General features: G+C 43.5%; 1 protein-coding gene across 3 annotated transcripts in view; it reads right to left on the reverse strand.

The window, feature by feature from the left end:
* The window catches only part of CDC123 (cell division cycle 123), a 48,992-nt gene that overhangs the window by 17,761 nt on the left and 8,867 nt on the right, over positions 1-22,364 (reverse strand). Inside the window, exons 2-5 of one of the 3 annotated variants that reach the window (XM_068135000.2) lie at positions 18,405-18,476; positions 16,710-16,749; positions 12,205-12,243; positions 6,358-6,453 (exon numbers count right to left, since the gene is read on the reverse strand). In XM_068135000.2, the coding sequence (XP_067991101.1) occupies positions 6,358-6,453; positions 12,205-12,243; positions 16,710-16,749; positions 18,405-18,476 (247 nt within the window). The remainder of the gene's footprint in view (positions 1-6,357; positions 6,454-12,204; positions 12,244-16,709; positions 16,750-18,404; positions 18,477-22,364) is intronic. The other 2 variants (XM_068135006.2, XM_068135013.2) reach the window with 2 other exon arrangements.

Below are 22,364 nucleotides of genomic sequence, written 5' to 3' on the forward strand. Positions count from 1 at the left end.
CTTTCAAATCTCCCCCCTTGCCCCCTCCCTCCTAAACTACCCCCTCACACCTCCCCTCCAAGACTCCCCCTCGCCCCTCCCCTCCTAGACTCCTCCCTCACCCCTCCCCTCCAAATCTCCCCCATATCCCATCCCTTTCAAATCCCTCCCCTTGTCCCTTCCCTCCCAAACTCCCCCCTCGCCCCTCCCCTTCAAATCTCCCCACCCTCATTTCTTCTCAATTTCCCCCCTCTCACTCCCCCTCCTCAAAGCGTCCTCCCCGCTTCTTCCCCCTTCCAACTCTCACCTCCATCTCCCCCAACCTTCTGCCTCGCTCTTCCCCCTCCTCAAATAACACCTCATTGTGCCTCACCCAATCACCATCAAACCTTTTGTCCGCCTCATCCTTCCCTTTCTCCGAGCTATTCTGAAATCTCTGACACACCTTCAACAGCTCTCCCTACCTCTTCCACCTCTTCCACATCTTACCCTACCCCTCCTCCCCCCTGTTCTGTATCCGATGCTCCCCCTTCCTCTTCATTAACGGTATGGACCTCAAACATCCGGGGCCTTCGTTCAAACTTAACTGATCTCTCCATACAGGTTGCTTCTGTCAAACCAGACGTGATCTGCTTAACAGAAACTTTCCTCCTTCATGATGTCTCTGATTCCTTAATATCTCATTCTCATTTCTCATTTCCCCACCTCCCCACCCTCATTTTTCATTTCTCATTTCATGATGGAAATCTCATTTCCTTTCACAAAGCCCGAAACAAGTGTGTGTCCACCCTCAGGAGAGCCAGGAAACAATATCTCTCCGTTCTCAAGACCGAACTCTCTTATCTGTCTCCCTCTTCCAAATCCTGGTGGCGTCTGGTCAAATCCGTTTCTGGTGTTTGTTCCCCCTCCATCCCCTCCATTACCTCAAACGGCTACACAGCTGACTCCGCACGTGAAAAAGCTGAATGCCTCAACTCTGTGTTTGCCTCTAAATCTTGTGTCCCAAACCCATCCCTCTCTGTACCCACCATACCCAGTCGTACCCTGCTGCTCCTGGACTCCGTGTCCTTTCCTCCTGACAAGGTGGAAAAGTTTCTGTCAACCCTCGACTCTGATTCTGCAACTGGACCCGACGGCATCAGCCCACGGGTCCTAAAATCCTGCTCTGCCGCTCTATCTCACCCTCTCTCTGTTCTCTTCACCCTCTCTTTTGCTCAAGGTCAACTGCCATCTGCTTGGAAATCAGCCAACATCACCGCTTTGCACAAAAAAGGTGCAAAAACAGATCCTAGCAACTACAGACCAATCAGCCTTCTCCCAATTATCAGCAAAGTCATGGAATCCATCATTGCTTCGGATATGAAATCTTTCCTCTTCTCCAATGGCTTGATCTCTGATCATCAATTTGGTTTCAGACCAGGTCACTCTTCTCTGGACATGCTGCTTCTGCTGTCTCAACAATGGATGGACGTCCTCAATGCCAAACAGGAAATTAGAGCTGTCTCCCTCGACATATCACGTGCCTTCGACACGGTCTGGCACCCCGCTCTGCTCACCAAACTCTCCTCCTTTCGTATCCATGGAAATCTCCACGCATGGCTGGCGGACTTCCTCTCTAGTCGTCGTCAACGTGTGGCCCTGAATGGGTTTCTCTCATCTCCTCTTCCTGTTCAGGCTGGAGTTCCCCAAGGCAGTGTTCTGGGCCCCGTGCTTTTTCTGGTCTTCATCAATGATCTCTCTGACTCTCTTGAAAATCCTCTCTATCTCTTTGCTGATGACTCCACTCTCTGCCGCTCCATTCCTCTTCCCTCAGATCGGCAGTCTGCAGCCTCCTCACTCTCTGAAGACTTGGACAAAATCACAGACTGGTCAAACAAGTGGAACATGTCTTTCAATCCTGACAAATCTCACACTCTTACTATTTCTCTCCGAAAAGATCGACTGGACAACCCTCCCATCTACTTTCTCAACAATCCTCTCCAAGAAGTTCTGTCACTCAAGCTTTTGGGTCTCACTATCTGCCATGATCTTTCTTGGGAAAACCACATTTCCAAGCTGGCCTCCAAAGCCAGTCGCCGACTGGGCATCCTCGGTCGTGCTAAGTCCTTCCTTGGCACACCTGAGCTCCTCACCACATACAAGGCTTTCATCCGCAGCTCAATGGAGTACTGCTCTCCCCTATGGGCCGGTGCTCCTGCCTCACCTAGCTCGGCTTCACGCTGTTGAAACCAAAGCTTTCAGAATTATTGGAATCTCCCGCGATGAAGCTATCTCTGAGGGCCTTTCACTCACTCACCGCAGGCAGGTAGGTGGTCTTTCTGTCTTCTACCGACTCCTCTCCGGCCTTGCTCCCCCAGCTCTCTCTGGGCTCTGTCCCCCAAATATTCCTACAGGTCGCACAAGATCTGCCAGCAACCCTCTTATGGTTAAACTGCCAAAATCAAGACTCTCTGCTCACCTTCACTCCTTCATTCCTCTTTTCTCCCGCCTCTGGAACAAACTCCCTCACTCTTCAATCCCACTCCTCCCTCCAGGTCTTTAAAACGGCTGTTCACCACCATCTCTTATCTTCCCCAATCCAAAACCTTGATCTTTTCTACCCCCGCTAATTTCACCCCAAATCCACTTTTTTGAGGTGACTTTTGACTTCTTTCCTGGAAGTCCTTGGTGTCCTTGCGTTTTATACCGATCCTGCCTCCCCCCAGGCCCTCTCCCTCCAAAAACATCTCCCGATGTCCCTGCTCTCAAATGTTGTGTTTGTGTGCTTCCTCCCCTTCTCTCTCCATCTTGTCGACCGCTCCCCTTTTTATATACTTTGTTTGCTTGTTTGTTTGATTTGTTTGTTTGATAAATGTTATCTCTTTCACGAGCCTCGACTTTGTATACAAAAAAAAAAAAAAAAAAAAAAAACACATACAACAGACAGACATACAACAGACAATGTGGAACTACATACGCAGCATACGCAGACACAACACTACATACGCAACTACATATGCAACATACATACTACATACTACATACTACATACAACAACTACATACTACATACGCAGACATACAACAAATATACAATCCTACACGTACAAACACAACAATCCAATGTGCATCTTACACGTACAAACACACCTATCCATTGTGCATCCTGCACAAACACACCAATCCATTGTGCATCCTACACAAACACACCAATCGATTGTGCATCCTACACAAACACACCAATCGATTGTGCATCTTACACAAACACACCAATCGATTGTGCATCCTACACGTACAAACACACCAATCGATTGCGCATCCTACACGTACAAACACACCAATCCAATGTGCATCCTACACGTACAAACACACCAATCGATTGCGCATCCTACACGTACAAACACACCAATCCAATGTGCATCCTACACGTACAAACACACCAATCCAATGTGCATCCTACACGTACAAACACACCAATCAATTGTGCATCCTACACAAACACACCAATCCATTGTGCATCCTACACGTACAAACACACCAATCGATTGTGCATCCTACACGTACAAACACACCAATCCAAAGTGCATCCTACACGTACAAACACACCAATCCAATGTGTATCCTACATGTACAAACACCACGATCTTGAAGAATCTCTCGATATAGCCAGCTCAGAACTCAGAGGTCTAGATAGCATGAACACACTATGTGTATTGAACAGAGAATTCTTCACTGGACAAATGCAAGCACATGCTCCCAGGACAATCCAAACAAAGAGAACTTTGTTACGATGCCAGTAAAAATCAGAATATTATCAAACCCTCAACTGTAGCCTGGCGTTGGCTTAGCGGTTAGGGTGCCGGCTTGGGATCCTAGGATCCTGGGTTCGAATCCCGGTCGATCGCTGAATTAACGCCAGGGGGGTTGACTCAGCCTGTCATCCTTCCGAGGTCGGCAAATTGAGTACCAGCTTGCTGGGATGAATGATCCCGGTGTGTACCCCGATTTAGAATAGGTACACCGCATCCCTGCGCATCGTAAGAGACGACTAAGGGTTGGCGCCAGGAAGGGCATCCGGCCATAAAAACATTGCCTCAAACAGGGAACCATGATTGTCATGGGGCCCGCAAGGCTAACACCCGCTCTAGCGGAGAAAAGTGGCCTTAAAACGATCATTCATTCATTCATATTCCTCTTATGATGCTAGTATGAGCCAGAATAATAAAATGCTGTTACATATCTGAGACAATCAACCTTTATGCAAAACTTGAACTATCTGATCAAATATACAGCAACTGCAGATCATTGTTGAGGAAATATTGCTCGACCCACACTATAAAATTGTACTTCAACCAACTTAATAACCAAAGAGAAGTTTTGGATTGACTTCTGTTGTCTTCATTGAAACAGAAGTTTGAGTTCGAGATATGCATTAATTACCCAGATAATCTACTGCCCTAACTGAAATGGGGGAAAAAAAAAAAAAAAAAAAAAAAAAAAAAAAAAAAAAAAAAAAAAAAAAAAAAAACATACAGGGGGGATTCTGCATTAGTGGCACATCTGTGCCCCCAGAAAAAAGATGTGACCCACAGACATGTGCTGCATACAAAAGAAGAAGACCCAATCCCTAACTGGAGCAAAGTTGATGGCCCCACCATTGCAACTCCCCACGCTTCCCACCTAAAACAAAGTTTAAAGGTACCAAAAAGTTCCACCATTGACCTAATGTAAAATTTTGAGTTAAACAAAATCTTCTGTTTTGACACCTGTGATCCTAAGTTCCCACCCACTGCAGCATGAAGAAGAAGACCACACAATTTGCATCTTCAGATGCATAGAGCTGCCGAAGCAGCTTCCTCGGCTAGTGGGTACAATCTTGGACGGGTTGCCACTCCGACGCAGGATACTCAAATGGCTTGTCCTTCACAGTAAGCTGGTACTCATTTTGGAGACCTTGGAAAGATGGCAGGCTGAGTCAACCCACCTGGTGTTAATAAACAGCATGATAGGGGCTCAAACTCAAGACCCTAAGATCTTAAGCCAGCCACCTTAACCATTAAGCCACCACCAGGCTCACTGCAGCATGAACCCGGGTGTCAAACCCAAACAAGACCGAAAGTTTAACAGCGGCGTGGCCAGGCTTGTAATATATTATAAACCACAAACACATACGATTAGCTTTTTAAACAGTTGCTAATGCTGTTTATAATATTAAACAAAGAAATTTGGAGGAATCCCGACATCTGTGAGGTAAGTTTTACTTACAGAACTGAGGGAAGATCTACTGTAATCTATATACCCCACAGGAGTTGGGTTAATAACATGCTATCAAAAAACCGAGGCAAATTCGTTACTTCCGCGGTTGTGTCTGTACACCGCTTATCATGGAATCATGAACCATACACCACTTCAATCCATTAACTTTGTATTTATGACATTGGGATTAAAGTGTTCTGGTCATATTTACTATATTATTATTATTACTATTACGAAAATGATACTACTGAAACGATACACTACTGTATTAAGAAACCTGGGCTTAATATGTCCGAAGCAGTCTGAAGGTGAGGCATGAAGCCTAAGGCCTATACGTACCGTATTGTTGGAAGAGACGTAATGCCGATGCTTTCGATATTTCATGGTCATTTTAACAATCGGTTTGTTTGTGTTTCACACTGAATGAAAAACGTAAAGGTAGAGCATGGCGATTGTGATATATGACAGGTTCGACGATATGTTCAGCCTGAACGAATTGGAATCAAAATGGCGGTGTGTGGAGTCAGCCGCTGTACCACCGTAATGACATCAGACGTAATCACATCACCTTGTCATGTGACCAGATCGTCAGCTCTGATTGGTATACGTTTGAGGGGACATATACATACAGAGGGACAAACACTGTTCAAGATGGCTTTGCCCTATGGGCTATGCTGTAAAAATCATTACATATTTCATGTGTCCCCCAATATTGATTGCATATACAGTACAAAGTTTCATTAAAAGTGTTTAAAAATGTGCCTGCAATAATTGCCTTTTTTGGTATTTGACCTTTTGACCCTGCCACAGGAAGGGGGTGGGGTGGGGGGAGGTGTTGGGTGGGGGTAGGGGTTGGGGTAGGGGTTGGGGTGGTGTGGGGGGGGGGGGGGCGATACTGCTCTTGCACCTTATTGTCATGTGGTGATCATAACTACCAAGTTTGGTAAATTTCTGCACAACAGTTTCGGAGGAGACTGCACGACGGACAGACAGACAGACAGAGCCAATTACAATATGTCCTGTTTTTTCCCAAAAAGCATGGGGATTATTCAAGTCACAAAATTGCTGAGTCGATGAAATTTGTTGGAAGCAAAATTTTAAAGAGAATCAACAATGCCTTCTGCCTTCCACACTGTGTCCGTACCTTAGGGGAGCTCCAGTTGAGTTTTGGAAACACTCTGCCTCCCAGTTCTGAGATTGCTTCTTTAACACGAGACTCAAACTCTGGAAACTCAGGGGGCTGGTGAGATGGGGGAGAGACAAGTGGAATAAATGTTTTTTTTTGTCCATTAAATCGTTTCAAACGCTTGGGGAATGTGGATGTTATGAGACATGTGATAAAAAATAGTCTGTGTGGTGTAATTAGTCCACTCTGAGTCTGGCAGGTTGGCAGTTCAAACCCCAGCCGTGTCATACCAAAGAGTTTTAAAATGGTACGTGAAGCTTCCTTGTCTGACATTGAGGATTTAAAGTTAAGAGCACAGACAATCCTCATAGGTTCGCAATCGCATCCATGGGGAGGAGGTAATTCCTCTTTAGTAAGTGCCCCGCTGAGTGCGGTGAGAAAGGCTGTGCCATTGCCGTGCCGTCCCTGAAGTAAGGGCATTTTATGAGATATTTCACAAATCTGTTAACTAAATTGTTACCAAAACATTTCTTCACCAATATGTTTGTAAAGGTGTGTAATAACATGTGTTAAAATGTTGAAGTTCAACTCGCGTGGGAAACCCAGAAAAAAAGCTGTTGAATTCGGGTACCAAAACATTATTTTCGAGAATTTTTATTTTTTTTAATCGGCCCTTAAGTAACTTATGAGGGGTCAAATAAGGGTTTTTCATGATTCTGAGTTGATTGTTAACATTTATATTTTCACTTTTACATTTACACACAAAGTAGCTTTTATTTCACATACATATATAATACTCAAGAGTTATTTCTCATTCACAATGTCAGAAGTTTCAACAGTCATTGTCTATGTCTTCTTCAGACTCAACAACATCATGACTGCAGTTTCTGCATGTAATGCCATTACAGACTCCACAGGCCGAGATGCACGTGACCCCATTCTTCTTGCAGCTGCATCGCCGGTTGCTGCAATCTCCATGACAATTACAGCTCGTGAACTGCAATAGCTCCTCAGGAGCCGTGGGGTCCAGTGTTGGAACTGGCTCATACCCATGCACACCTATTGTCCATCCATAGTCACTGGGGTTCAGAGACATGCTCTGTAGAAGGATCCAGTCCCGGGTCTGCAGGTAGGCACGGAGTGAATGTTGTGAATTGTTCCTTCATGAGTTGACAGTACAGCCGTGCGCCCTTGGCATACTGATGATGGCCTGCAGCGGCAAAGATGTGAAGCATCTTGGTAACAATGCAGGACAGATGCCCATTGTGGTCTGCAAGTCGCTCGGTTCTGATAAAGACCTTGATCACATCTACCATGTGGTGGTACTCCACCCAGAGTGCAGGTGTTCTTCCTCCTTTTGCGAGTCGTTTGAAGGTTTCTTCAAACCTTTGCTCAAACACTGGCACTACTGGGTCTGAGTGTCTGGCTCCCATCTTCCCATCAGCCACCTTCTCCATGAAGGTCTTCATGTCACCACGCTCCTCCTCAGTGAAGGCAAGTTTCATGATGTGTTGATAGATGGCTGCATCGATGAGGAGGTGAACACGGATTGCCTTGTCAAAACATCCTCCATCCATGATGTGGTTGGCTGTCGTACTTCCAGGATAGATCAACTGGATCACATCTAGTAGTCCAGAATCTTCCATGATGTTACCCATTGATCCAAGATAAGACTTCAGCAGGTGAAAACCACCCAACCTTGGAATGACGGGTAGATTTTCCTGCTTTATTATATTCACAGCCTTCAGCCAAATCGGAAGATCAAAGGTCACTATAGCGACCCCAGCGCGCCGTATGCACTCTTTCAGAGTGGTGAAGATGGTGTTGAGGTCATTAGGGTCTCCTTCAATAACTGGGAGGAACTCGATCTGTGTGCTCTGCTTTGCATCATTAGCATGGATTCTCTTCATCCAGCCATTCCAGTTGGAGTGTGGGAACTCAGGATCGTTGGCTTTGATCACCCACCCCGCTGCCCAGAGTGTGTCACCTGGAGTGAGGAGTGGCTGATCATGAGCCAGGGAGGAGGAAAGCTCAGCGAGGGGGAGAAACATGATCGCGTTCGTTCCTATCTGTTTCCTGTTCGTAAATGGAATAATCTTTACTTCAGTTCCTCTCAGGATCTTAGCTTTGTCGAGTGCCTTCAACTTCACCCGGGGGAAAGCTGCCGTTGTCTGTGGATCTGGCAAAGGTGGTGCCGGATAGGTGACTTCGATCCAACCCATTGAGTGTTAAGGGAGTGTTTCCGTGAATAGAGACAATGTTTAAATCTATATTGTCTCAAACAAACTGAGTGACTGCATTGCTTGTTTCCCCAACCTCCATAAAGACCACCTGATCATTACTTGACAATTCACTTTCACTGGCTGGCACTTTGGCTGTCATCACTGATTGATCCTCAAGCGCAGCATCAACCGCAACCTCATCATTGATCTGTTCATCGGTTTCCTCCACAATGGTGTCAAGAGTGCCAGAAGTATCTGGAACATCATCTCCACTCCTACTATTAAGGAAGCAGTATTTGTAGTTTTGTGTCTCCGTGTAAGACTCAGTGTATCCCAGCCGGTGGAACTTGTTGAGCATCCATTTTGACCCAAATCTATGATCAAGTTGTATGGCAAGCCCCATTTGGTGTGGCAATACTCCAGACCGAGGACGACAGGCCTTAATAAAATTCTGCCCCCAAACGGCAACTCTTTCGTCTGTCTTGACAATCGGTCTCAAGAACATCTGAAGGCTTGCAGGAACAAGTGTCAGCTGACTATCGATGTCAGTCATACTGTGTGTGGTGGGGTATGACTTTGGACCTAAATCAATCAAGGCAATATCATTGGATATGAACTTGAGTGCCGTCTTTATGATCTGAGTCTTCTCATCTCCATGGTCAAGATTAGCATGATGCTCTCGCAGAATATTGTCGGTGCCATCTTTGAGACAGAGTACATCTGCCCTTCTTTCCTGTGTTGTGAAATACAAGGTGTCTTCGTATTTCTCTAGAAGTTTTATCTTTAGCCAATGCTTTGAATAAGAAAGGCTCTTCTCTGGTGACTGATCAAACTCCTGCAGCTTTTCATGGACTTGGTCCATGTTCATTACCCCATGCTCTAATTCTGAGTCTAACCATTCGCAGAATTCAATAAAAACTGCCTCTCGCTCCTCATCAATACTCCTCTGTCCTCTCTTCCTTTTTCCTTCCTCATCAGTCTTGGACAAACTGTCACCTCTCGCAAACATAAGCTTGCATCGCAAATGGTACAGTGTTTCTTCTGCTACCAAGTCGTTGATCCCTTCCAGGCGTCCAGTGACTTCAGTGCCCCAGTCATCCCCGCGACTCCGTGCTGTCTTCAGCAAGCTTGCCTTCAGTGTATCTGCAGTCAAATTATCTGGCACTCTGTATTTCTTTCTAGCTTGTGCTGGATTATTTTTGTAGAGCTGGGCTGGTTGGTTGCAAAGAATGCATACATCCTTATACAGGAGGTCAACTGACTGTGATCTTCTAGAACTGCAGCCAGTTGATGAACTGAACTCACAAGTAGTGCGTCTTCTCTTCAACTTTGATGACTCTTTCTCTGCCTTTGATGCTTGAGCTGACTTCTTGGTGGTTGCAACAAAGTTGTTGTACAGATCATTTTTACACTTCTGGTGGTACCTCAGTTTTCCTTCCTTTTGAGCCTCCTTCATACGTTCCACAACAGTAACATTTTCGACAATTTCTGCTTGTTTCAATAAAGTTGAGTATCCCTTTGGAGTTGCCTGTATGAGCCTTTCAGCTGGTGTATCCGAGCGTGCACAGATGAAGCAATTGAGCACAGGTGGAGTAACGTCTTCATCCATATTGCTAGACTCCATGTCCTGCAAAGTAGAAAATGAGATATATTTAGAAATTATTTTTCCACAAAGGAGTGTCTGTGGTGAAATATAAATGTTAACAATCAACTCAGAATCATGAAAAACCCTTATTTGACCCCTCATAAGTTACTTAAGGGCCGATTAAAAAAAATAAAAATTCTCGAAAATAATTTTTCGGTGCCCGAATTCAACAGCTTTTTTTCTGGGTTTCCCACGGGAGTTGACCTTCAACATTTTAACACATGTTATTACACACCTTTACAAACATATTGGTGAAGAAATTTTTTGGTAACAATTTAGTGAACAGATTTTCATATGTTTCCCTTACTAATTAGGAGTCAACCACAATGCGTCCATTGGCATAACAGATATAAAACAAGACAAGTTGAGGTCATTATTGAGCCATCTGGATTTTTACCAACAATCTTATAGTGACACAATAATTCTCCTGGGAATATATATTTCAAGATGCTTAGAATCGAAATCCTAAATACTGTGACCTTTGGATGAATTTGAACTCAACTTCAGGGATTTAAGTCCATTATCCTCCACACTAGGTCAGTGTGACTGTGCACAAAGATATTTGTGTGTTTTTTGCCAAACAAAGAATTCCTGTTAGATGGTGTACAGGACACAATTTATTTGTAATCCATTGAAAAGATGAAAAGGAAAAGCTCCAATTTGTAGAATAATTTGTGCCAGACCTTTTTACCTCTGCCACTGAAGGTGGGCAGAGGTTATGTTTTCACCCCTGTCTGTCTGTTTGTGAACAGGATATCTCAAAAAGTTGTGGACGGATTCGGACGAAATTTGGTGGACAGGTTGGGTGTGTGACGGGCAAGAATTGATTTGGTTTTGGTGAAGATTCGAATCCAGATCCGGATCAGAGAATTTTTTTTGAAATGATTCTCACCATTGAGGGATGGGGCAAAAAAACAATATTCAGTAGCATGATGTTTCAAAAGGTTGTGGACGAGTGATGATAAAACAAGATGGATGAGTTGGGTCGGCAACAAGGACAAGCCGATTCGATTTTGGTTCAGGTCCGAATCCAGATCCGGCCCATCAGTGGGATACAAAATGTAAACTGTTCAACCTGGCAGAGGAATGCGCCCTACTGAGTGCCGTTCTAGTTACCCTCGCCCGAGGAGAGGGTATTGCATTTGAATCAGTTTGTTTGTCTGTCTATCTGTTTGTTTGTTTGTTTGTTTGTCCGCACAGAATAAATACGATTTTCTCTGCAACCGTTGGTCCGATTGTTAGGAAATTTTCACCATGGGTGCAACTCCACCTGTATATTTTTTTTTACTGATAATGACGTCATAGGTCATGTGGTATGGGCGCCATCTTGGAAAAACCGATTTTGCACCTCTATATCTCCAAAAGCGCTGAATAGAAAAAAAATGACATGGCTCATTGTAAAGAACTCTCCATGTGGAATAACATGTTAATGATGATATCATAGGTGCCTCCATTATGACGTCATAATTCGACAAGTACAAAACTTCATCTGATCAAGATGAAATTTCTTGAGCATCATCTCAGGATAAATTGGTGGAGAAAAAAATAATGACGTTATCAGTCACGTGGTTCGGCCGCCATATTTGTTTTAACACAAAAGCCTTAAAAAGCACTGAAAACATATCCTGGCGAGGGTCTGTGATCTGATTGCTCTTTCTAGTTTATTTATGCGAGCATTTCCTTTGTGCATTCCCAATTCGTTAAACATTTCCAGAATATCAGAAGAAAAAACAACCTTTAGACCTTTTGCTTTGATCCAACAGAGAACAACAAAATCTACCTGTCAGAGCCGCAAAAGCATTGGTTGTTTTGAATCTAAGCAAATTATGTGTACAATGACCTTGTGGTGAGGACATTTGACTGGCATCTCAAACGTGGGGGTTTAAATAGTATGATGAACAGCAGTATCAAGGATTTAGATTCTAAGCTTCTATAACCAAAGCTGAAATGCAAATGACATACAAGCTTCACAGTGACACAAGACATCCCATTTCTTACACTCAAAGTAGCCACATCACTCGACTCTTCATCCGACCACTGTGTATAGGAAAAGACAAAGGATTAACTGTCTGCAATACACAATATAATGTAATACGAATACAATTAATTTGTATATTCTGTAAATCTTATCATAATGAGGCTTTAACACAATGTGCTGCTGAAAGCATTTAGATGGCATTTTTTATACATAATGCAACAGTATTTTGGATTCATATTAAGCACTTATAAAACACACATCATTTGTTTAATTAAATGATTCTTTTATAGACCAGAAATGTAATGACAACCAACATGACCAGGATAAAAATGGTTCGTATAGCCATTTAAGACCAAATTTCCAGGAGTTTTTCAGGACTTTTATTACAAATGTTTTATGTAACAAGTGAAATTGGAATAAACCTCAAGCATAAGAATGAAACCATGTACAGTGGCTTCAGAAAGTATTCACAGCCCTTGATTTTTTTTCACATTTTGTTGTTACAGACTGAATTGAAAATGGATTAAATTGAGATTTTTTTGTCACTGATCTACACATACCCCATAATGTCAAGGTGTAATTAAAACAATTTTTTTTCTCCAAAATAATAAAAAATGAAAAACAAAAATATGTTATTACCCTGCACTCGCGAAGCGAAAAGCAGGGTCAGGCGATCGGGTGCATACGTATGTGCATGTCTGCATTTTTAAAATTCATTTTCTCGGCAACCATTGGTCCGATTGACACTACTTTTCACCATAAGAGCGCATTCTACTCTATAATTTAAAAAATATTATAATTATGACGTCATAGATCACGTGGTACAGGCGCCATCTTGGAAAAACCAAAAATCGTTGCATCTCTATATCTCTGAAACTGCTCCATGGAGAAAATTGAAATGTGACTCATTGCAAAGAACTAAGCATGGGGACTTTCATGAAAAGGAATAGTTGTTAATGGTGCATTTTTTGGGAATGCGTTGTTAATGATGACGTCATTGGTGCCTTAATTATGACGTCGTAATTCGACAAGTACAATGCTTAGTCCGATCAGTTTGAAATTTCTTCAGTGTGATCTATGGAACAATTATATTAGAGAATGTAAACTTATGTCATCACTCACATGGTCTGGCAGCCATATTGGATCAAAGAAAAAAAAATCCTTCAAAAGCAGAAGAGTTGGCTCACACCAAGTTAACTGCACGGTGTAAGTATTCTAGGAACACTATCTAGTTTAAATAAGTATTCAACCCCCTGAGTCAATACTTCATCGAAGCATCTTTGGCAGCTATTACAGCTTCGAGTCTTCTTGGGTATGTCTATCAGATTTTCACAGCTGGATTTGGAGAGTTTCTCCCATTGTTCCTTGCAGATTTGTTCAAGCTCTGTCAAGTTGGCTGGGGAGCGTTGGTGTCGGTGAAATCTACAAGTCTTTCCACAGATTCTCAATGGGATTAAAGTCTGGGCTTTGGGTAGGTCACTCAAGGACTTTCAAATTATTATGCTGAAGCTACTCCAGTGTTGCTTTGGCTGTATGCTTGGGGTCATTGTCATGTTGGAATGTAAATCTTTGCTGCAGTCTGAGGTCTTTTGCACTCTGAAGCAGGTTCTCCTCAAGGATTTGCCTGTATTTGGCTCCATTTATTGTTCCCTCTATCCTTACAAGTCGCCCAGTCCCCTCTGCTGAAAAGCATCCCCATAGCATGATGCTGCCACCACCATGCTTCCCGGTAAGGATGGTGTTAGATGGGTGATGAGCTGTGCTCGGTTTCCACCAGACGTATCGCTTTGCATTCAGGCCAAATAGTTCAATTTTCATCTCATCAGACCACAATATCTTTTGCCACATGCTCTCAGAGTCTTTCAAAGGCCTTTTTGGAAACTCCAGGCATCTTGTGCCTTTTTCTCAGGAGTGGCTTCTGTCTGGCCACTCTCCCATAAAGCCTAGATTTGTGAAATGCTGCAGAGAAATTTGTACTTCCGGCAGGTTCTCCAATCTCAGCCAAGGAAGTCTGTCGGAGTCAGAGTGGTCATTGGGTTGTTGGTCACCTTCCAGACCAAGGTCCTTCTTGCCCGGTTGCTCAGTTTGGTCGGAGGGGCAGCTCTTGGAAGAGTTTGGGAAGTTCCATATGCTTTCCATTTCCTAATGATGGAGCTCACTGTGCTCTTGGGAACTTTCAACACTCGAGAAATTGTTTTAATACGCTTCCCCAGATCCATGCCTCCTCACAATTCTATCTCGGAGTTTTATGGAGTCCTTTGGACTTCATGAAACGCGCACTCAGAGGCCGGATCTGGATCCAAACCTCAACCAAAATCCTGAAAAAAAAAAATATATATATATATATATATATATATATATATATATATATATATATATATATATATATATATATATATATATATATATATATATATATATATATATATATATATATATATATATATATAGTCACGCAACCGCGATTAACACCACAGTTGCAGATGGTCAATTGCGAGGCTTTAACTCCCAAGGCGAGAACTCAATAGCGGATTCCAAATCAAACACTTAAACTAAAGTTAAACGCGCGGAATGGCGGGACGGGACACAGCAAAGCTCCGCCGCCTTATCTATTAAAATCCAACAGGAAACTGCGTTCAGATATATATATAGAAAATAATACAAGGATTTATTCATGAAAAGTAGACAGTGAAAAAGCACGCGCCGGTAATACTAATAACTCTAATAAGCCTAAATTGGGATCCCACACACAACAGATACCAAACACGATACGAGGGAGATTATGAATTACAAAAGAAACACGTCACGTCGTGTACAGTGTACGCGGAGCCCGGGCTTATCTGTCTCTGTCGTCTTCTTGTAATACGGCCGCGCTCAGCCGCCACCAGGCCTTCTCCAAGCTCCGAGCCTCTCGCCGCCCACGAGGTCGGTGCACCAATCTCCAAGGCACCCAACGCAGGCCAGCGGCTCCACCCAAGATCGATCCCCACACGAAGCACGAAAAGACAGGAACGGGGAGAACGCAGGTGTGACTGCACGTCTCGTCCTTCCAACTCGCTCCGGGACTGGTCTCAACTCAACTCCTCCGGCTCAGCTGAAGTGAACTCTCTGCGGGAGTGCTGGCAGCCAACTCTTCTGCAGAACTCTTCTCAACTGCTGCGCAACTAAGAGCATCAACCACAAGAGACCAAAAGCTGCACTGCCAGACGCCAGAGAGGCAAGAGAACCAGAGCGAAGAGAGCGTTCGGCGCTCCCTTAAATAACCTCGCCGGTGACGTCATGTCCCTTGGTGCGCCACCCAATCAGTGCCCTCCACCGAATCACAGGCCTGTAGTGTTGTGATAGCGTGTGGCACTCGAGGCCCAGCGGAGGTGTAGCTGGCTGCGGCCATCATCGGCAGTGTCCTGGCCTGGTTTCCTGTCCGTTTGTTCCGAAGTCATTGTCAGGGAAAGGAATTATTTAATGTTGCACTAAGGACCTAACTAATGTTTATGTGGTTTGCAGTGCCATAATGGACAAAGGTTTGACTACTAGGTGAGACTCACAGGGGCGTTACCTTTAATCCCTCACTACTTAACACTCGAATCTCCAGGTAGATCCACAATCATACATCTTACCCCGACAAACGCCTAAACATCAAGAACTTATTACATGTAGAGTCCCTGTCACGACAGTCGAATACCTACCTATACAGATCTACCTAGCTCTAGATGTTGCTCTACCAAATTCATAACAATATATATATATATATATATATATATATATATATATATATATATATATATATATATATTTATATATATATATATATATATATATATATATATATATACACGTATATATATATATATATATATATATATATATATATATATATATATATATATATATATATATATATATATATATATATATGGGGGATAAAATATATTAGTTACATTTTCTTCAGAGAAACAAATGTATAAGCTCGATGTAATGTTCAACAAAAGTTTTTTTTGCAACCATTTCACTTCAATTTATTATCTCTTCCATTTTTAGGTCATCTCATCTCGATTTTCAAAGAAATTAAATTTTAAAATGGGTCATGATGTCTGGATGTCTAGCCGTACGTCCGTTAACTTTTTGCTATTTTTGGTACTCCTCCATTATCACTCAGCTGATTGTTCTGAAACCCAACTGTAACAACTGAAACCCATTTGGAGGAGGAACCTTCTACTCTGTAAGCCATACTACTTCACACTTCAGACAGCATAATACGCTACAGCATTATTATGGCTACAGTATGCAAGCCATAATACGCTACAGCATACATCCATTCTGCTCGATGGTCCACAGGATCACCCGATCTTAGATTTCATATCAGGGGGGCTACCATGGGGATCCCAAAAAAAATCAGCAGCGGTCTGAACTACAACCTTAAGAGATGACCGTCAGCACACTCAAGGCTATTTATGTTAAAAGGGACCACTATCATGAGACAGTACCATCCTCACCTATGATATGTGGACAATCATCAAATACATACCTCCTCAGTCTCGTCCTCATGAGGTGATGGACAATCGTTTCTGGAAGATATAGCATGGTTCACAAGTTTTTAAACGATTCAGTCCTATCAACATAAAAATCCAATTATTTATCAATTCAGCCAAAACTGCAATCAAAATTACTAGATTTGTTCATAATTTGCTTAATGATCACGACTACTGCAACTACTACTACTACAACTGCCACTTCTCCTACCACCACTACTACAATCACTACTAAACAGACAAAATTATTCAGACCAACTATTTTTAAGGTCAGGTCAGTTTTTTTGGGGACTGCCACTGGTAACAAGTAACCTAGTGCTACCTGCCGCAATGTTGGGTTGTCGGCGACTAAACCGACACACCTCACCGGCTTTGCTAGTGGGGATGGTGACTGTGACACCTTGCCAGGACCAAAAACAACACCTGGCAATGAGCAAAAGAGATCCCATAAGGAGCCAACGACCATCCAGTAAGGAAATGGTGTCTCCTAAAAAACACCCATCTGGTTTGGACTGGTTCGAGTCATACCAAAGACTTTTAAAATGGTATGTGCTACTTCCTTGCTTGAAAAGAATAGAGCATGAACAATCTGCATCGATTGGCATCCATTTGGAGGAGGAAATTCCTCCAGAGGAAATGCCCCACAGAGTTGGTGAGAAAAGCGGCGCCGTTGTTGTGTCGTCACTGGCACCCAGAGTATTCCAGGAAATGACGGCACTTCCCCCAAGCTCAGTGGCTGTGTTGTGTGTGTCCTCAGTATGTCAATGTGTGTGTGTGTGTGCGTGTGTGTGTGTGTGTGTGTGTGTGTGTGTGTGTGTGTCAGCTCTATTGCTAGCCTTAGCCCATGTATAAAAAAAAAAGAAAAAGAAAGAAAAAAAAAGCTTATCGGAAAGGAAACGTTTTTGGCCTAAGTCTTTCACGATTCAGTTGACCAGGTATGACGTTTACCTGATGGTGATACGAATTGATGACAACTCATCTACTCTTCACAAAAGGTAGAGAAGGATCTTTAATGTCCACAATCGGCCAATGTTGTGAGTCAGGCCCCCCCAACTTATGTCCTTCCGATGGACGACACACACATTGACGTATTACCCTGCATGTGAAACATCTGGGCGACAGTTTAGAACTGGGTTGATATTCAAACCCAGGTTAGACAGCTAAAATGTGAATGCACATCCTACTATTCATTTGCAATTGGTCACTGGCTTTGACACTAATACAATTTTTTATTACGGACCCGACCAGGCATAAAAAAGCTAAATATATCAAGGAAACAGTTTTAAATGGAGCACCTCGCCGCCACTGGAGTATTTAAATTGCATCAACTGCCAATTGTTGCTCACAGGTTGCCGTCTCGATGATAGAATACGACATTTGCATTTTTGCCACCTTCATTCCTACCCCATTTAGAATCTGTGTGAGCATGGGCAACTTTCTAGGACCTCTAAGCCATCTTGCCAGCCCTATTTGTTTAATGATCAACAAACTGACAATCAATTGCTTCACCTTGCAACAGATTCACAATTTACAGGAAGAAAATAAGCCTGAAAAACGGAAACATTAATGGAACGAGATGTACATCAACTTCAGCTTTATTTTACTCTTTATAAATAGGCAAATATTTTCCTCAAAAACTCCATTGATATATAAATCGTAGCAGTATTAAAGCACATGCATGCTGAAGTTACCTGATTGGAAGCACCAATGTACCATTGTCAAGCAGGTAGTCAATCACTTCTGGGGGTATTTGCAGCACTATACTAGGAAGAGAACAAAAGCACTCTTTATAAATAAATAAAAACAAGCATGAGGGTAGTTTAAGGTTGATGTAGACTTTTATTGTAGAAAATAAATAAATAAAAATGCACATTAGAGTTGATGAAACCTCCCTTCTATCTCAAGGTGTTCCCATGCAACACTTGCACCATCAATGAGATCGTGCCTTCATGCCAACCGCATGCCACAGTAATTTTGGGATGGTAACGTCATCATGATTCATAAACTTAATCCCACCCTGAGGTTCTTTGAGTGGTGCGAAGAAATGAAAGTCACAAGGTGACAACTTTAGACTATATAGGGGACGAAATAAAATTTTCCAACCGATCTCTGCTTGAATAGTAAGGGTCACATTCCCTGTGCAAGGCCAAGCATGATCATGCGGTAACATCTGGTTCTGAGACAGCGTACCTATGGATGTCATGTGTGTATCGCTGTAGTCTCGCGTCAATATACTAACCTTGGAATCAATTGTTTTACCACTTTCAAGAAATTCCACATTAAATAAACAATAAAGGTCTCAAAACACTTCGAGAGCTTACTTCCTAGTGGCTGAAATACGATACTGCCGGTTCCTGCCGGTTAGAATAGTAACGTGGAATTTGTTCATGGTGTCGGTGATAGCTCGCTTACTCTTGGCGAAGGACACGATGGGATCTTTAACGTCCACCGACTAATTCCTGCAGATGGGACGCCAAGTTTAACGTCCATCCGATGGACGGCACACACATTGATGAATAACGCTGCTCGTGAAACACCCAGATGTCAGTCTATATCTGGGTCAGAGATTTGAAGCCAGGCCAGACAGCTTTGAGATGTGTATGCACCTTTAGGCCATCCTGGTAGCCCTTCACTAGCAGCAACCTGGAAATTCTCCAAAATAAACTGTTCAACACGTTTAACGTTTGCTTGAAGGACAGCATGTAGCTACATGCGCGAAGTTTCAAGATCGCTAACCAATTAATGACCAATTTTTGAACACATTAGGGCATTACAAGTACACAAGGATGTGAAGTCACCAAATTGTGCAATCTCCTGATAATTTCAGCTGCTGGAACGCTCTCTCTCAATCACACAATCATGTGCCTCTGCTCCACAGCACATATGTGACTATGCTGGTTACCATATCAGCTTTAGCTAGAAATCTATGAACATAGTCATCACTTCCTGCATACGAGAGGTAGACAACATCAAATTTCACACAATTCCAGCAATTAACTCGTATTTTTACAAGTTCTACAGTAAAATGTTGAGTCGACATCAACCTTGAAACCATGTCAAGCTAGAATGGCACTCAGGAAAGCGCATATCTGCACCAGTCTGAACAGTTTACGTTTTGTATCTCACTGACAGGCCGGATCTGCATCCAGACTATTCGTCCTTGTCACACACCAAAATCTAATCAGCTTGTTCTTGTCACACACCCAACCTGTCCATCAAGTTTCGTCTGAATCTGTCCATTACTTTTGAGTTTTGGCCCCATCTCTCGATGGTTGTTGTTTAGTATGCAGCCTGTTGCATCACTTTCTGGGAGCAAGGCTGTGCCGCTGATGCAGTGCCACTGTTACCAGTAAGCTGCTACTCATTTTGCCGACCTCGGAAGAATGACAGGCTGAGTCAACCCATCTGGTGTTATGTGCTCAAACGCAAGACCTTAAGACCTTAAGCCAGCCACATTAACTGTTAAGCCAACACCAGTAGTCCTGCAGCAACAACAACAACAACAACATGCATTTTAAGGCCATGTTCCCTGCTAGAGCGGGGGTTAGCCTTGCGGTCCCCATGACAATCTTCTCCATTTTGCCCTATTTTCTGCATCTCTCCTTGTTAACCCCCTTGCCCGCATTTCTTCTTCCACCATCTTTAGCCAAGTCTTTCTCGGTCTTCCCCGTCCTCTACTTCCTTCTACATTAACTTCCATCACTCTTCTCAACCAGTCACTTTCATCCTTCCTCAATACATGACCAAACCATCTCAACCTGTTCCTCTTCACAGCATCAATCACAGGCAATATTCCCATCATCTTTCGCAATTCATCATTTGTCTTCCTCTCTCTCAACGATACTCCGCACATCCATCGAACCATTCGCATTTCCACCCTTTCCAGCCTTCGTTGCTGCTCTACGTTCATTACCCATGTCTCGCTCCCATAAATCATAACACTTCTCACACATGCAGCATACACCTTTCCCTTCAGCTTCAGCGACACTCTCCTCCTCATCAGCACACCACTCAGTTCCCGAAACTTCTTCCATGCACATCTCACTCGAGCAACCGTTGCCGAGTCTGATCCACCTTCTCCATTCAGCATGTCTCCGAGGTAGCAAAATGTTTTCACACCTTCCAGCTTCACGCCGTCTCCAAGATCCAACTCAACATTTCCTCCATCTGCAGCTCCCTCTGTGCACACCTTACATTTGAATGTAGCTGCCACACTGGTTAATGACCCTCTCAGACCACTACATTTTTGATGAACCCACTCAGCACACATTGTACATTGAATGGAGTTCACTCCGACACCCTTCCTACACACAGCACACGGCCACTTCCCAGTTCTTTCCACCTCACCACATGCTTTACCACTTGCCATCACCTTTGTCTTTCCGATATTCACCTTCAGACCTTTTGTCTCCATACGTTCCTTCCACTTGTTCATCTTTTCCTTCAGTCCATCCATACTTTCCGCAATCAACACCAGATCATCTGCATACAACAACTCCCACGGTAAACCCTCCTTTACGGTCTGAGCCAGCACCTCCATCACAGCTACAAATAGTAGTGGACTTAGTACCGACCGACCCCTGATGCACTCCCACCTTCACCTCAAACTCACCACTGTTCCCGTCCTTCGTCCTTACAGCTGTGCGTGCTCTTTTGTACATTGCCATCACTACTCTGATCAACCATTCCTCCACTCCTAACTTCCTCAATGCCCATGTCAATACTTTGCGTGGAACCCTATCGAATGCTTTCTCCAGATCAACAAACCCAAAAAACAACTTCTTCCTCTTATCCATGTACTTCTCCTGCAACTGCCTCACAATGAAAAGCGCATCTGTCGTTCCTCTTCCTGGCATAAATCCAAACTGCATTTCGTCGATCTTCACTTTCTTCCTTATCCTCCTCTCCAACACCCTTTCCAATACCTTCATTCCATGCTCCAATAACTTTATCGCTCGGTACGAGCCACACTCCAGAGGGTCACCTTTCCCCTTGTATAGAGGGACGAGGGTACTCAGTTCCCAATCCACTGGAATGCGGCCTTCTTTCACCACCAAATTACAGATCTCTGTCATTCTCTTCACACCCCAACTTCCTGCTGCCTTCAACATATCTCCCACAACTCCCGTCGGCCCTCCCGCTTTTCCACTCTTCATTGCTTTTATCGCTTCCTCAACTTCCTTCTCAGTTATCTTCTCTGCCGGTCCTAAAACTGGGTTACTCTCTATGTTGCCATCCCATTCATTCTCTGTATTCAACAGCATTTCCATATATCTTTTCCATCTTCCTTTAATTCCATCTGGGTCGACAACGATTTGTCCCACTTCATCCTTCAAGCAACTCACCCCCATCACATCACACCTCTCTTTCGCTATCTGCTTTGCAATCCTGAATACTGCTTTCTGACCCTCTTCCGAATCCAAGCGTTCTCCGAACATTTTCCTACATGCCTCCTGCGCCTTTGCTACCTCTTTCTTTGCAGCCTTCCTGGCTGCCTTATAACTTTCATGCTCTGCTGTTTCTGCTCCTGTACCCTTGGCCTTCTGCCACTCTTTGAACTTCTTCCTCTTCTCGTCAATCCTCTTTCCAACCTCAACATCCCACCACCATGTTTCCGAGTGCCTCGGTGGTCCTTTTGTCCATCCACATAC

Source organism: Myxine glutinosa, chromosome 1, assembly GCF_964187855.1.
Source record: "Myxine glutinosa chromosome 1, kmMyxGlut1.1, whole genome shotgun sequence".
Taxonomy (NCBI): domain Eukaryota; kingdom Metazoa; phylum Chordata; class Myxini; order Myxiniformes; family Myxinidae; genus Myxine; species Myxine glutinosa.